The 16,041-nt window shown below is 44.5% G+C and overlaps 2 protein-coding genes across 3 annotated transcripts in view; both read left to right on the top strand.

The window, feature by feature from the left end:
• The window catches only part of PLEKHA8 (pleckstrin homology domain containing A8), a 40,393-nt gene extending 34,211 nt beyond the window's left edge, over nucleotides 1-6,182 (top strand). The window contains exon 14 of one of the 2 annotated variants that reach the window (XM_056797290.1): nucleotides 814-6,182. In XM_056797290.1, coding sequence (XP_056653268.1) covers nucleotides 814-1,011 — 198 coding nt within the window. In that variant the 3' untranslated portion in view covers nucleotides 1,012-6,182. 2 annotated transcript variants of the gene reach the window in all.
• Nucleotides 5,511-16,041, top strand: part of MTURN (maturin, neural progenitor differentiation regulator homolog) — a 52,686-nt gene continuing 42,155 nt past the window's right edge. The window contains exon 1 of the mRNA XM_056800680.1: nucleotides 5,511-5,729. Coding sequence (XP_056656658.1) covers nucleotides 5,511-5,729 — 219 coding nt within the window. The remainder of the gene's footprint in view (nucleotides 5,730-16,041) is intronic.

The following is a 16,041-nucleotide window of genomic DNA, read 5'->3' as shown; positions in this document are numbered from 1 at the left end:
CGTTATCTCTCCCATTTTACAGATAAGGATTCTGAGGCCCAGAGCCCTTCCCTGAAAGAGAGACTTAAGAATTATCCTACCGTTGGGACAGTGGAAAGAGTCCATGTCCAGGGATAGCAGCACAATTGAGTCCAAGCACCCATCCTCCAATCGAGTCTCTGCTCTGGGCCTCGGTTTACTCCTGTGTAAAAGCAGAGGGTTGGACAGTGATCCCTGATCCCTCCCTTGTAGCTCACTAAATGACAGGAGCCTTGGCGTTCTCTTACAGTCATTCTAAGACTTGGGCTGCTGTGATTTCAGAAGCCCAGAAATCAAGAGCTGGGACTCCAACCTCCAGCTGTCAAAAGGGGTGAAATCAGAGGTTCTTAACCTGGGATCTGTAAACTTGGGGGGGGGGTCCTCCATATTATGATAGCGACATTTTAATACATTTGGTTTCCTTTGTAATCTGGTGTATATATTTATCTTCCGTATAAACATCCCTAGAGGGGGCCCCTAGGGAGGAGGAGGTAGGATCAGCCCTTGGTTTAAATGATTCCTGAGCAAATAGGATGAAGGGGCCTGGACAGGGGGCACTGGGCCTCTTTCCCTGCCTGAATTCTCAGATCCCTGATTTTCCCTTCCCAACAGAAAATGTGGTTGTGTGCTTTGGGGAAAGGGGAAGAGAGATGAGAAAATTGTCCTGCAGAGTATGGTGTGTGTGTACACATGAGTGTGAGGGCTCTGTGTGTGCATGTCAGTGCTTGTGTTTGTGTCTGTGTGTGTGCACCCCTAAGAGGGCTCTGATGTTCATGACTCCCCTTTACCTTCCAGCTGGCACTAAGGGCAGCTCCATCCTATGAAGATTTTGTGGCAGCGCTAACCATTAGGGAAGGTGACCATCACAAAGAGGCGTTTAGCCTCGGGATGCAGAGGGACCTGAATCTTTACCTGCCTGCCATGGAGAAGCAGCTGGACATCCTGGACAACCTGTATGAAGCCCATGGTCTAGAGTCTGATGAAGTGGTCTGACCGCCGTGGACGGTGCCTCCTCACAACTTCAGGGATTGAAGCTGGCTCTGATCTGGGCTTTCCCAGGCTCGTTTCCGTCAGCCTCCTCCTTTTCCCCCTTTTCCTGCTGGCTCTGTCCTCTGGTCCCACCCCAGATTGTGGGGGGCAGGCAGATCCTCCCCCTTTGTATGTCAGTGCTCCCAGTGCCCACGTGTCGTGTGTAGAGACCAAGGTGCTATGTCCCAGTTCTGAGGGCCCGTCGGCGCCGGATCATTAGGGAGCCCCAACGTGTGCTCTTAACTCAGACGAATCAGGTTGAGCGTATGCGGGGAGCCCTGCCCTCGGCGTCTTCATCTCAGAGGCTTAACTAGGCAAGAGTTCTGTGACAAGGATTAGCATCCACAAGGGCTTTTTGCACCTCCTCTGAATTGTTCAGCTGACAGCACGTTTGAGATGATTGGAGACCTGCAAACAGAGCTCCATCCGCCTTGTTCATTACTATTATTTTATCTTCTCTGTGGACATTCTCAAAAGAGGTTTTCTACCTCTTGGCTACTGCCCAGAGGGTTCTCTGTGTGTCCAGTGCTCGAGAACCCTGGAGGACAGCCCCTTCCTTTCAAGATCACAGAACCAACATGGTCCATTGGAGGGGAGGTCAGAGAGTGACCCCAGTAATCACAACTCACCTTTATGTCACACTCTCATGACAGAAGTCTTCACAAGCATTGGTTAATGTAGGCACTCTGTCCACATATTGCTGAAGAAACTGAGGAAAATGGAGCCTGAGGGTCTGGACAGCCAACCCAGACCAGGGTGCCAACTAGAAGTCCATGCTTCCGGAAGAACCAGGGAACCTTCACTTCAGACCCTGTTGATTGAGTTGGCATGGGAGTGTCTTTGGTTGGACAGCCTGACCCCTTCCAAGAGCAGATCCTCCAGCTGCCTGTATCCTCTTCAACGTGTCTTCAAGCCAAAGGAGCAAGTATGTCAGCCTCTGTTTTGTGCCAGGGTTTAAAGCAAAGCCCTGGATGCTTCTGATGGGCATCCATGATGGAGACCATGGGGAGTAGGCCTTCTCTCAAAGGCTAATTACTGAGCACATGCTCCACCATTTGTGCTTTCCCCATCAGGTTTGCATGTGAGTGAGCATCCAAAAGGTAGCTTGGGGACAGTGACCTCGCAGCTCCCAGAATGGCCCTCCCAGGGAAACAGAAGCCTCCCCCAAGACACAAACCCTAGTGAGGGGGGCGGGGGAGATTGTGTCTTGCTCCTAACAAACAGACATGCATTTAGGTTCAACAGAAGGAACTCTGGCCCTGCTCCCCTGTGTGAACAAGAGTTCCTGGTAAAACCACTAAGATGCTGAAAAGAACCTGCAGGCATTTTAGGGATGACAGAGACAACAGGCATGGAAAACATTTGGTGTTTGGTGTTGGAAACGTCTGGTTCACCAGCTTCAGACCTGAAGAACCATCTGTTTCACACTGTCCTGGTGGAGATCAAAAGGGGCCAAAGGCCTGGAGAGGGGAACGATGACAAGAATTTGGGCTGCTCATCCAGGCTTTTCCCCCATGAGGGAAATCTCAGATTTCTCATTCTCCCTTCCTGAAAGCGGAAACTTATTTGGTTCTATAGGGAAGATGGAGGAGTCAAGGAAATGCTCTACAAGCTCCCAGTTTCAGCCCATTCTCAGGTCCATTCCCACTTTGCTGGGGCGGGGATGGCAGGGCAGACCCTGAAGGAGATGCTTGATCAGTTGTTTGGACACTTGGTGCTAAGGCGCACCTGGCCCCATTTTTGGTCTAAGTGGAGGAGGCTTGATGTGAACCCCGAAGACTTTGAATACAGTCATATCCCTTTCTAAGTCTCCTTCACATCCTCTACAAAATGGTGGAAATAGACACACCCACCCATGGAAGGAGGCACCTGAGGTTGCAGGGGTAGGCCTGGGACAGAATTTCAGAGTTCAGATGAATTCAGGCTCTGGCCCAACCAACTTACTAGCTGTGTGACCCTGAGCAGGTCACTCATCCTCTGGCTGTCTCAGTTTCCTCATATGTAAAAGGAGAAAGTTGAGCTAAGTTATCTCAGAAGTCCTTCCTAGCTCTAAACCTGGGATCTGTTTTCCTCCCTAGCACAAATGAGAGTTAGCTGAGGACCAGCATGCCCTGAATGAAGATGAATAATCTTTAGAAACACCCAAAGTTGGGTCCAACTTCAGATCCATCTTCTCTTTTATCTTTTTAAAAAACATATCGAAGAATCTCTAAAGTTTCATTCTTAAATTTTCAATTTTCATTGGGGAAGAATCAACTTTCTCTAGCTGTTTAAAGAGGCTATACCTGAAAGAGAGTGAGAGAAGTCAGTACCAGAATATCGTCTGGTCCATTAGTTACCAGAAAAGAACCAACTCTGCTGGATCTCCCTCTCCCCACCCACCCCACAAGACTTCTCGGACCTCTGACCAAGCTTCAGTTTCCTAGACTACCTTTTACCAGTTCACATGACTGATAAGTCTCATTAAATGTTGTGTGATTCATTTTTCACAAACATGTTAGAGTTTATACATTCAGGTTAGTGTAATAATCATCTTGGACTTGGCTTCTATTTCCTTATTTTGAGAATGTCATGTTAATAGATTGATGACTAAAAACCATCATTACATCTTGACAATTGTGGGTCATGGCTGTCCAAAGCCACTATTGGGGGGCAGCCATACCTTTGTTTTATCCGAACTACCATTTCTCAAAATATTGCAAGAACTCTTCAAAATCTTTACCACTTGCAACCAATTCTTATGTCTTCAGTAGTCCCTGAAAGGTGGGCTTTATTATTAGAAATACCCAGAAGTCATTCAAAGCCACATCTGGTAAATAGGTTGGATCCCTAGGTAATGCCATTGATAGTTACATTCAAGAGGTGTTGAGAAAATTAAAACTCATTTTCTCACATGCCTTGCCAGCTCTCTCCCAAGGGATTACCAAAAGTCAGTGGAACCACTTGCGCCCTTTCTTGGTCCATTGGTTTAACTCTGAAGGTTATAACAAAATTCTGTAAACAGTCACATTTCTAGCATGTGCTAACCCTGAACTAGCAATGTTCAATGCAGAGTCTTGAGTGATGGAGAAAAATGAATCACTTAGAACCAGGGGTAAAGGCCATGCTCCCTTGTTGAGGTTTCCCCATGCTAGTTGAAGTGAAAAGCAACCTTTCTGGTGCAAGGATGGGACCAATCCAGAATGGCATGGAGAGCTCTCTTCAGAAGGAGGGCAGGTTCTCATCGGATCACAAGCAGCTAAGATGCATTTTGGGAACCTTGTGTTGGTACCATATTGTGATTCCTACCACTGGGAGCGCTCATGGAAGAAAGAAAGCAACTTGGATGAACATGGGCTCTCCCAAGCAACAGACCACAATTGCATCATCATCATACACGCCATTTATGTGGCTTTCTGAAAGATATCCCAAAGCCATCTCTTTAAATACTAATCGTCAGTTTTTACAGCCACTTGGAGTAATTGAGGGTTCCTCCCCCCAGCCCACCCCCAGTATTATTCCTTATTTTAAATGAAGCAAACGGAGTATAAGCAGGGATGAAACTTGGAGGTTATCTTATCCAACTCCCTCATTTTACAGAGAAGGCGACTAAGATCCACTGGTGTTTTGATTACTATTTACAATCTTAGAGATTCCGAATTGGTCGTAGACAATGATCGTTAACTGGGACCCTGGAGACCTCGAGCTCTCAATGGTATTTTGGGCTGTGAACCCCTTTGGCAGTCTGGTTAAAGCCTATAGAATTACCAAGAAAGCCAATTATATAGAATCCAGTTATCGAGAGATTCAAAAACAAGTTCCTGGCCCCAGGTTAAGAACCTTTGCGGTGGATGGGCAATAAAAGCCCATGCTGCGCACTCACTGTACAGACGTGAGCTCAGTATCTAATCAGCTAATTGCTTACTCAGGGTTTTTAACCTATCGGCGGTCTAAGTGCGTATCTCCCCTGACCTAGCCGGTTTATGGCATTTTAAGATTTATTCTAATCTGTTGAGGCCCTTTGCTAATCCACAAGCAGTCCCTTCTGGGGTTGCTGATTCCCATCCTTTTCTCTGATATCCAGCCTCCAGGACCTGCATCTGATGTCCATTTGCATGCTTTCATGGTAACCATTCTTCATTGAACGATTAAGACACTCCAGAGCATGTTTAAATGAGCGTTTCCTAGACTAAGCTGCTGCGTCTCGAAGCACGATGCATCGGTTCCTTCCTCTGCTCTTCTCATCAGCCGTGGATTAAAAAGAAGCCGGGGGCCCCGAGGTGGAGAAGTCACGTGTCAAACCTTTCTCTTTATGGGTGGGAAGAAGTCTGCGCTTAGGGCTGTGTGAGAGGCAAGTCAAAGACTCTCCCACCATTCGAAGCACATTTCATGCTTTTACAAACTTTGTTCTACTTTTCTTATCAGAAACAAACTCTACCGCACAGCCTCCCCCCCAGTCCTCAGTGTGTCACGTGGTCTCACTCATGTCTCCCGGGGGTGATGCGGCAGAAGACGGTGCCAAAGGCAGCACCTCCTTGGCTCCTAGAAAGCTGTGCCAATTTCTGGGCCAGTTTGATGCATGTTTCCTGTCACCCACGTGGGAACATCAGTCGGGTGTCATCAAACAGCCCATCTACCTCATTTTGGAATTGGCCGTGGACCATCTGTGTCGGGACAGGAATGGATGGCCAAAGGACATTGACGTGAGTCGTGTATAGAAAGGGGAGGGACTTGGTGGAACATATGCCAAAGGCTAAATGTACATAGTGATATTGCCCTGCGTTGGTTTTTTAAGTGTTGGTTTCCCGTCTCCTATTTCTCTCAACTTCTGCGGTTTCGTCGTCAAACTTTTTAGCATCCCGGGACGTCTCCCATTTGGAGGCAGCCCTGTCTGTCCGATTGTTGAATAGACAGAATGGAGGAGGAGTGTAAGAGCTGTCCCGGAAGGCTGTTGATTTCTCCAAAGTTGGGGAGTGCTCGGAGTTTGACCGAATACAAGCCGATTATTTTGTTGTTGTTGTGGCTCTCGTCCTATATATCAGCTGAAACAAGAGGGGGTGGGGTGGGGATGGGGATAGGGTTTACTTCTTTTGCAAGAATGTTTTAAAACATGTCAGATTTTATATTGTTTAGTTACAATAAACTTATTTTTAAAGAATTTGTCTTTAAATGTCTCTGTTCAATTACATATTCTCTATGAAAACTTGCTCACTAGCTCAGACCACATAGCCTTTTTTGGGCTCAGTTTCCCCATCTGTGAAATGGGCAGGCTAAGCTAGATGAACTCTAAAACCCCTTTTAGTACCTCCATTCTATATCTCCTAAGGCTATATAAGAGGCCAGCTCAGATTTTGCCAAGGGGTGGTAGGATTGAAAGGCTTTTAACCCTGTGCTTTCAACTGAACTGCCTACATTGCTAAAAAGTTACCTGGAAGATAGGAAAGAGCTGAGTCTACAGAGATCAAGAATTTAGAGCTGGAAGGGTCAGAGTAAATGTAGAATAGTCATTTTACAAGTGAGTCAAAGCCTTGGGAAGAATAATTTTGGAATTGGAGAAAGTCCTCATCCTTCCCATTGGACCATCCAGATAATTCATAAGAACATTAGAGTGAAGTCGGTGTTTTTGCTTCTCCAAATCGTGACTTGTCCTTTGTTGTTCCTCCAGGACTAGGGCTTTCCTCTCCTAGAGTGTGGCAAAACCTAGGAACTCTCCTTTTGCTCTCTAAAGATCTGGGGAGTTGCAGCCCCTTCTGATGCTACCTAGATGCTTTGTGATGCTTTGATCCATGTCCTTGTCTCTTGGGACCCAGGAAGGCTCTGCTTTGTCAGGCAACAGTTGCCCTCTTTCCTGAATACCTTCCACAGTGCTTTACCCGAGTCTAAAATTAAAGTGTGGTGTACCATACTTTGACACCAATAATCTTTTGAGAGGGTCCAGACTTTCCATAGGTAGGTGGATCTTGCGCTTACCTTCATCCCCAACACCTGCATTCTAGATTCTAGGTTCTAGAAGTCTAGAAAAAAATCTAGTTTCTTGTCTGCCTCATTACTTGCAAGGGGCTGCCCTAGATCCACCCTCTCCTGAAGGGAAAAAAAAAAGAATAAAGCAACTCTGGAAAGGCAAAACTACATTCACTGGGGGGAAATGAATGAAGATCGGGTTTTGTTTCTAAGGAAAATGTCGGATAAAAACAAGAATGAGAACAGGATGAAGTGCAGTAGCTTTGGGGTGTGTTTTTAGCTGAATGCTAGAAATAATCTCTAGCCACACAGGAGAACACAATTGGGAAATGATCATGGCATAAGGACCATAAGTTCACTATCACAAACCATGATGGAGGGGATGACAGCATTTCTCTGTCAGCCAAAAGAATTATGAATACAATTTCCCACCTATTCTGTAGAAAGTGGGGGAGGAGGGGAATGGAAGGTGGTTGGCATTCAGCTGGCCTTGGAGGCAGGGCAGAGGCTTACTCGTCTGCCTTTGGTCTTGGGAGCAGAGGACAGCCGTTGTGTTTCTGTGGCTGGCGTAGCAAGGGAACAGCTTGCTTTAGAGCGAAATGGGGGCTGGTTATTTCGTGCCATGGTGTTGCCACCCTTTGCCTCCAAAGAGGAGCAGGAGTTCCTAACTCCCAGCAAGTTAGCCAACTTTGAATCTGCACAGACAAGTAATTCACTGAAAAGGATCATCATCACTGGAGGCATTCTGCTCACCTGTTAGCTGTGGTCTGACTAGCTGCAGGGGCTTAGGGTCCTGAGTAACAATAATAATGACCATCCCACAAGCGCTGTAAGATTTGAAAGTGCTTATAATTAACCCATTTATCCTGGCTGCAGATGCTGTTGTTATCCCCATTTTGAACAAGAGGAAACAGAGGTTAAGTGATGTGCCTTGGGTCTGTGGCTGAGGCAGGATTTGAACTCAGGTCTTCCAGACTCCAGATTCATCCCTCTAATGAGCCCCCTAACTAGCACTCCTCACAAGAACTGTAGCTTTCCCTTTCTAGTCACCACAACTCCAGCAGATGGCAGTGGAGAGAAGTAGCTGAACTTCCACGGGGTAGTGAAGCCAGCAGAAAGCAGTCTGATGAGCTCACCTCACCAGAGGCATTCTAGGCTATGCTCCCTGACCAAAGGGACTCCCAGGCCAGGTTGACTGGCCCCAATTGCTTCAGCCAGATCTCCAGTCCTCTCACATGCCCATCAGACAATAGAATACAAAACAACAACAAAACACGTTTCCTTGTTGAATTTCAGAAAATCAGACCAATGAGTCCCCCGCCAAAGAAAGGAGCTCTCCTTCCTCGGTGCCCCTGCTGTCTTCGGAAAGGAATCCAAGCCCACTAAAGAGATCCACACCGTGACTTTCAGGCGTCTGATTTCTTTTCCTGGTAAAATTCCGGCCTATATTATGAAACATCTACAGAAGGAAATCGTGGTGTCCTTGTGGACAGGATGGAGAGGAAGTGGATGGTGTCCCCCCCAGAGTCATTTTCAATGGGTTCACAACTTGGAAGTTCTGTTGGGGTGCCTGCTGGAAGAGGAGATTTCAGAGGAGACATTCCCTCCATCTTCCACTGGTCTTCGGGAACCTGTCACTGCCCATATCTGTTGGACCATGGCCCTTTTAGGATGTTCCAAGCAGTGGAGCAGTTAGCAGCTAAACCACACAAAAGCAAGTCGGAATGTTGCCCAAAGGAGAGACATATTTAAAGGGAACTGGGCTATACCTGGATCATCAGGAGAAAAAAAAAATAGCTCAATAAGGAAAAGCCAACACATCGAATTTAAGGTCAGAGGTCAAATACATGAACTGCCCAAGGAAACTCCCAGCTCAGCACAAACATGGAAATCTATCACCCACCACAAAAATAGAATCCTTAATAATCATCCGAAAAAGGGACGGCCCACAGTTGTTCCTGAAATGAGGATAATAACGGAGCGTCTCCTGCGGGAAAGGGTTTTCCTTCGCAAAAGATCATGTGAACTAAAGAGAGCCAAAAAGGGAGAAAGTAGATTATGGCTCAAGGGAATTCTACCCACCTCTGCCCAATAGAGATGAGCAGCTCCAGGGGACCTTTCAGAAGAGGAGAAAGAAGGAACTCTTCCTTGGAGAAGCCATAGTATGTGGCTTAGGGAGAGATGGGTCCAGGAAGAAATAAAAGAGAGAACCAGGCAAAATGGACTCACTGACCGTCCAAGCAGAGGCCAGAAGAGACAAAAGAAGCCTGGATCTTGGGAGGCAGAAAGGAAACGAGGAATCAGTCAGGCTTGTGAAAAGCGATTGGCAGTGACTCGGCCCTCCCCCCTCCTTTGACCTTACTCATCTCTCATTTATATCTTGTGTCTCTTTTTCTCAGTGGGTTCCTCACTTCCTTATTATCTCTTTCTAATGGCTCTTCCTACTAGAAAAGTCACAGAGTGTCATAGAGGGAAGAAAAACCAAACTAAGTTCAAGTCCTTACTGCCTATGTGGCCTTGGACAGGTCTTTGCCTTCCAGCTTGAGAAGGGTGATCCTGTGTGTCATTACAAATCTCTCCACATTTTTAGGACTCGGGTTCTTCATCAGTAAAAAGAGGAACTTAGGCTAGATGGCTTCTGAGTTCCCTTCCAGCTCTGGGGCTATAATCAAAAGAATATGAAAACCCTGGGAATATGTCAGCCAAAGGTGCAGACTGAGGTTTTGGAGTGGAAGGAATTCAATCCTAGAGAAGCTTTTTTTTTCCATTGATGGGACCTCAAAAGAGCACCCCAGGGCTAGTCCTACTTATCCTACTTCAGATTCTTCTGCCTTCCTTGTTTCAGCATTCAACACAGCAAAGAGGAGGGTCTGCCACACTTTTGTCTGATGGAGCCCTCACAGCGTCTTTGGCATTCACTTCCTCCTTGGCGTGAGGCTTGATTCTGGCACTCTAGGCCATCCAAATCCATCCTAGTAGAACCAAGAACTGGTAGATAAAAAGATAAAGAGAACCTTTAGGTAGGAGGTAGGAGTCCAGGGAGAGACCATGTACCCATCTGAAGACCAGCCCAGCTAACGCACAAGTTGAACATGAGGATGAGGTGGATGGGGATGCCTTTCTTGGTCCTGGTAACTAACTCTCCAAGAATTCTGTGGCCACCACAATCCTCTGCTGAGTGACTGAATGTCCGCCATCTGCATCTGTAAAGATTAAAATTTATGGAATATGGGGAGACTGAGGCATCTGAGGCAGGTAGAAATTAGTTTCTCTCTGCAAGGAGTATTATATTTTTTAGAGGTTTATTAAAGTTAAGGATTAAAAGAAAATACAGGATAAGAAAAAACACGTGTCTAGGCCAGAGGCCTAGACCTCACCTACATAATGGAAAGAGCCGTGTCTGCTCCAAAACGGAAGTCCAAAAAACGCCAAGAGCCCTCTCAAAAGCCTTGAATGAGCTTAAATCCCTTCTCGATCTCGGCCCAGGTGAGATTACAAGGCATTCTGGGGAAGTGGAGCAAAGGCTCATGGGGATTGTAGTCCTGTATTCGAGTCTATTTTTCACATTCCCCCGTGTGATCATTTGCAAAAAAATTAATTTTTTTCCAAAGGATCATGAAAACAAAATCAACTTAAAAGATTACAATAGTGTGAGGATAAGAGAAAAAAGAATAAAACCAATAATTTCTGAACACATTGACAAAAAGCCGTTAGGGGGCAGTCCCCTTTGGCATAAAAGTATACATACAAATAAATGTTCAATCAACCACACCCAAAGTTCAATTTTGTGCAACTTGTGGTCTGGAGGCTTCTTCATGGTGGCTTCTCCAACAGTTCAGTTCTGGATTCAGAGAGGCAGCATCTTCTTCACCTAAAATTCTTCTCAAAAGGAATTTAAACTTTGCAATTTAAATAATGATATTTTTTTTACATTCCCCTGTGTTGTGGGTGATTGAAAGATTCAGAATCAGTTAGGGATGCATGGCTGAGGTATGAGGTATATAAATCAATTGGCAAGAGATATTAAAAAGACATCAGAAAATCCAAAAGAAAAGAAAAATTTCTGGATGGAAATATAGACTATCAAAGTCTTATATGTAAAAATTCCAAGTAGAAGAAAAATAAATCTATAACAGGTCCTTCAATCAGAGCCCAATCAAAATGATCTAAGTAATGATGCATTTACCCAGTCAGTGCCAGGACTACAGAAAGGTACCACACTATGAGAGGCAGAAAAGGGGACCAGATTATAGAAGCCAAGTAGGAGCCAAGGTTTTGGGGATACTCATCTGTGAGTATCTTCAGAGTGAGTGTAGATACAAGGAAAGCCTATGTCTTAACACATGTTAAACATAGTAACCTCGAGTCTTCACACTAGGTTCAAGACCTTTGTATTGGCCTGGAAGTGCATCAATCCATCCTAGATTGTGCCTTTCTTTGGCCCTATGAAATGGCTCTTGTGTGTAGCTCTTGTCCTGGAATCAGACAGAATCATTAAGCAAAGTCCCATAATTTATTTAAATAATTAGTGGCATCATTTTTATAGTCACAAGCCTTTTAGGGCATGTATTAGCAAATGTATCTTAAACTTAAAAATCAAAAGGTTAAAGAAAATCTTAATACTGGTGACATGTGCTTCAAATATAAAAAGGAGAGAAAAAATAATTTAAAAACAAATAGTATATTGCACATGCAAGAAAAATATAATAAAAGTCTTTAAAAATTCAAAAATATAGCTTATAATCATTGACACTCTGTGTCAGTTAAGAAAATATAAAATAAAAGGCTTTCTCACCAAAAAATGAGATCCATTTCCTCTTTGTATCTGGCCATGATCACTGAGTAGAAGGCAAATGAATTGAACAAGGTTAACAATTTTTCATTTTTAAAAATATAGTAGTACAAATATGTAGACATCAAAATCCCCCAAATTCTCAATAGCCCAATTAATTACAATAGCAAACAAACACACTTTCATATTTCACATAAGTTGCTGTATGACATTTTAAAAACCTATGAATTGATGGACATTTGTCACAATTTTTACAAACATAGCAATCCTTCAACCTTGGTATTTAAACATATTTTTTAAAACAAAGTAAAACTCATCTTGGGTTTAGAACATAATCAAGAAATCTATATATCATTCTGGTAGAAGTAAAATAGTGAGCTGAAGAGCATAACTAAAGGGATGCTCCTTTTTCTTGGAGGCTTATAGGGATACAAATGCCCTGAGATTAACTGCCCAACTTCCATTCACATGTGGGAAGGTTGGGGGTTATAAAATACATTTCACTTCAGCTACTGTAATGGGCCTTACCTCGTGGTAGGGGCAGGCAAAAATAACTAGATTGTTAAAAAAAATTCCAAAAATCATATTTAAAAAACCCTTAAAATCAAATCATTTGAGGTATTTAGCACATTAAATTTCCAAAGGTTGTTAATACAATTATAACCAGTTCTGAAGTCCATCTATCCTCGGCAAAATAAAAAAAAAAAAAGCTGTTTTTTCACATATGGGCTTATTCACAATAATATTTGTTCAACACAGTTATAGGGGAAAAACAACAGAATTTCAAAACTCAGTACATTCAAAATAAATTCAATCAACCTTCAGTGTAAGAGAATATTGAATCCAGTAATATATGAACTTAAAATCACAAAGTTATATCTTAAACAAAAAATGCAATAGAATACAGAGATTTTTTTATAAACCATTGGAGTCTGAAATGCCTTAGAATGTAGCCTTTAGTCTCTTCAAAGTTCCTTGGTTTTTTTGTTTGTTTGTTTGTTTGTTTTTAATTATCCATTTAAATGTCTATTGTCCAAAGGTAGAGTAGTAAAGGCTAGGCTATGGGGTTCAAGGGATCCGTCCAGGGCCCCATAGCTGGGAAGCATCGGAGGCCAGATTTTAACTAGAGACCTCCCGTCTCTGGGCCTGGCTTCCAGTTCGCTGGGCCACCCATTTTCCTCCCCAAAGTTAAAGTTGAATCTTTGGGCTGAGTCTGCTCCCAGACGGGCAGGCAAAATCAATGAAATTGCCAGAACAGTCAAAAATCCTTTTAAACAGCCCATTGCTTTTTAGGTTTCTGTTTGAAAAGATGTTTCTTCTCTCTAGTCTTTTCTCTCTTTCCCCTCTCTGATACCCCTGTGGCCAATACCCCCAGCCACATGGAGGCTTAGCCTAAGGGAAAATTGCCCTTCTCCTTTCCCTCTCTTCTCTCCCCTCCGCCCACGTGGCCAATACTGTTACCAGCTGGTCGCAATGAGTCCTGAGAGATCTGCTCCAAGGATCTGGGTGGTGAGCCGGCTGGGGTTGTGCTCTTGGGTCTGGGGCGCAGAAATAGGCAGGCAGCGGGCCAGTGAGAGGCCAGGAGCAGGAGCGGCTGCGGGGGTGGGCAAGGCCGGGACCAGGTACCAGGTGAGGACGATCAGGGCTGCAGGCTGCAGGCAGGAAGTGGCGGGGCCGAGGTCCGGAGCCTGTAGCAGCTTTGCGAGGGTAGAAAACCTTGGCCAGAGAGATATGGCTCAAAAAAAAAATTTTTTTTTTCTAGGTACTAGATATTAAAACTGAATTTAAGATCAGAAAAGAAATCAGAAGACTGAAAGTTCTTTTTTCCATTAGGTCGCCAACTGTAAAGATTAAAATTTATGGAATATGGGGAGACTGAGGCATCTGAGGCAGGTAGAAATTAGTTTCTCTCTGCAAGGAGTATTATATTTTTTAGAGGTTTATTAAAGTTAAGGATTAAAAGAAAATACAGGATAAGAAAAAACACGTGTCTAGGCCAGAGGCCTAGACCTCACCTACATAATGGAAAGAGCCGTGTCTGCTCCAAAACGGAAGTCCAAAAAACGCCAAGAGCCCTCTCAAAAGCCTTGAATGAGCTTAAATCCCTTCTCGATCTCGGCCCAGGTGAGATTACAAGGCATTCTGGGGAAGTGGAGCAAAGGCTCATGGGGATTGTAGTCCTGTATTCGAGTCTATTTTTCACACATCCAAGCCAGCGAAATGATGGGTCATTGTACTGAGCCCCAGGACAAAGCCCCATGGACCCAATTTGCCTTGCTTTCTCTGACAGATGCATTAAGTGATCAACAGAACCCAACAGTCTCGGTGCCAGGAAGCTGACACCCATTGACTCTGCTGAGTAACTGGATTTTATTGTTGTGCCTCCTACTAACAACTCCACATTCTAGATATCTCATTGAAATTGGCCTCTCTCCCTAGTCAGACATGTCAAAGGCAGCACACCAGCCATGAAGGGAAGAGTAAATTTTAATTACAGTCTTTCCCCAGGGACAGAGCTCTGAGATGATCTGAAACAGCTCGGGGAATGGTAAGCTTGGGCGTCAGAATCACATTGTCCTTCCTCTTCTGGCTGGGCCACAGCAATGAGGAGCTGCCTTTCATTTGATCTTGTAAGAAGGGGAAGATTACATTTGGGACAGGCTGTCCATCTGCCCTCCAGCGTCCATGCCCTACTTGGCACACAAAAACTGGAATGGCGAGTGAAGAACTGGACAGAAGGCAATTAACCTGGTAGTGGACAGAGAAAGGCAGTGTTGATGAATGAATATATCGTGTTTCTGGGTCAACCAACACGGTTCTCAGATCCTCCCTTGACTTGCTATGGGAACCACCGTTGCTTCTGTTGGTCCATCTATTAAATAGGAAAAATAATATTTGTCATCCTCCTCCCTTGAAGGGCTGTCAGGAAGATGGAGTCAATGTCTTCAAGCTATGGATTACATACCTGACTATTAGGAAATTGTTTTGATTAGGAAATTAATTGCCTTTCAATGGCGCCCCAGGTCCTAATTTCATATTATTTTACTCATGTGAGTCAATCATCTGGGAAAATGGAGAAGCATGTAGTTGCAACATGTTACCAATGAGGGAAGGCAAACATAGAAGGATGCCAGAGATGTTTAGGTCAAGAATTAAGAGTGAGGAAGAGTTGACGGGAAGAAAGCCCACGTGATCTGTTGATATCCTCGCATGCCGAAATCTCCCAGAACATTGGGTGGACTCCCATCAACAACTTAGGGAAAGACAAGGAAGAGTCCCACACAATCCCCTTCTTCTTTTATGATGCAGTTTAAGCATTCCCTTCTACAAGAAGCCTAATGGCTGCCCTCCCAAACTAGTCTTGCAATTATTTTCCATTTATTCTTTATCTACTTCCAAGGGGCACATTGGCTTCCCCATAGAAGGTAAACTCCCTGAGAGCAAGGACTAGTCCATTTTTTTGTCCTCGAATTCTCAGTGCTTAGAACAGAGTAAACAATAAACGCCTGAATGACTAATTGATAAGCATGTAGAAAGGCATTTCCATTGTTGGGGCAAGTCTCCATGTCAATGAGGCCATACATCCATTGGAATATTGAAACAACCAATCCTCAGAATTTCCTTAGAAAGCAGGTATCCATTGCTTTCCAAGGAATTTACCTAGGCAACATTTTCACTGAAAATGAAGCCAAGGGCAGCTGGGTGACTCAATATGAATAGAGCCAAGTCTAGAGGTCCAGGGTTCAAATCTAGCTTCATATACTTCCTAACTGTATGACCCTGGGCAAGTCACTTAAACCCCATGGCCTAGTTCTGATACCTCTTCTGCCTTGGAACCAATACACAATATTGATCCTAAGGTAGAAGGTAAGGGTAGGCAACAACTCTTAAGTCACTGATCAGGTAATAACTCCCATTTGTATGGTTCTTTAAGGTTTTGTAATGGGGTGATCTGATCTGTGGTAGAGGAAATCCTTGAAGCATTTCAATTTAAGCCTCTGTGTAGATCCTTGGGGGCACTGGATTCTGGCTACCCATGAATGACTTGAGGGGCTGCCCAATGACCAAAGGAAGGATTCATGTGACCCGGGAGTTACTGAGCCAGAGGTGAGCATGCATATAGAAGGGGTGGTCCACCCGTCCCCGAGTCTCTTTCCTTTGCAGCTGTGAGGAAGCAGGACTGTTGTCAGCTGCTCTGTGAGGGAAGGGTGCCTCTCCTACGTCATACCTGGAGGACTTGGCCACCTCTTTCTCTGCTCTTC

The sequence above is a fragment of the Monodelphis domestica genome, chromosome 5, assembly GCF_027887165.1.
Source record: "Monodelphis domestica isolate mMonDom1 chromosome 5, mMonDom1.pri, whole genome shotgun sequence".
In the NCBI taxonomy this organism is placed as follows: domain Eukaryota; kingdom Metazoa; phylum Chordata; class Mammalia; order Didelphimorphia; family Didelphidae; genus Monodelphis; species Monodelphis domestica.
The sequence above is the reverse complement of the archived record's forward strand: the minus strand, read 5'-3'. Positions and strand labels throughout refer to the sequence as shown.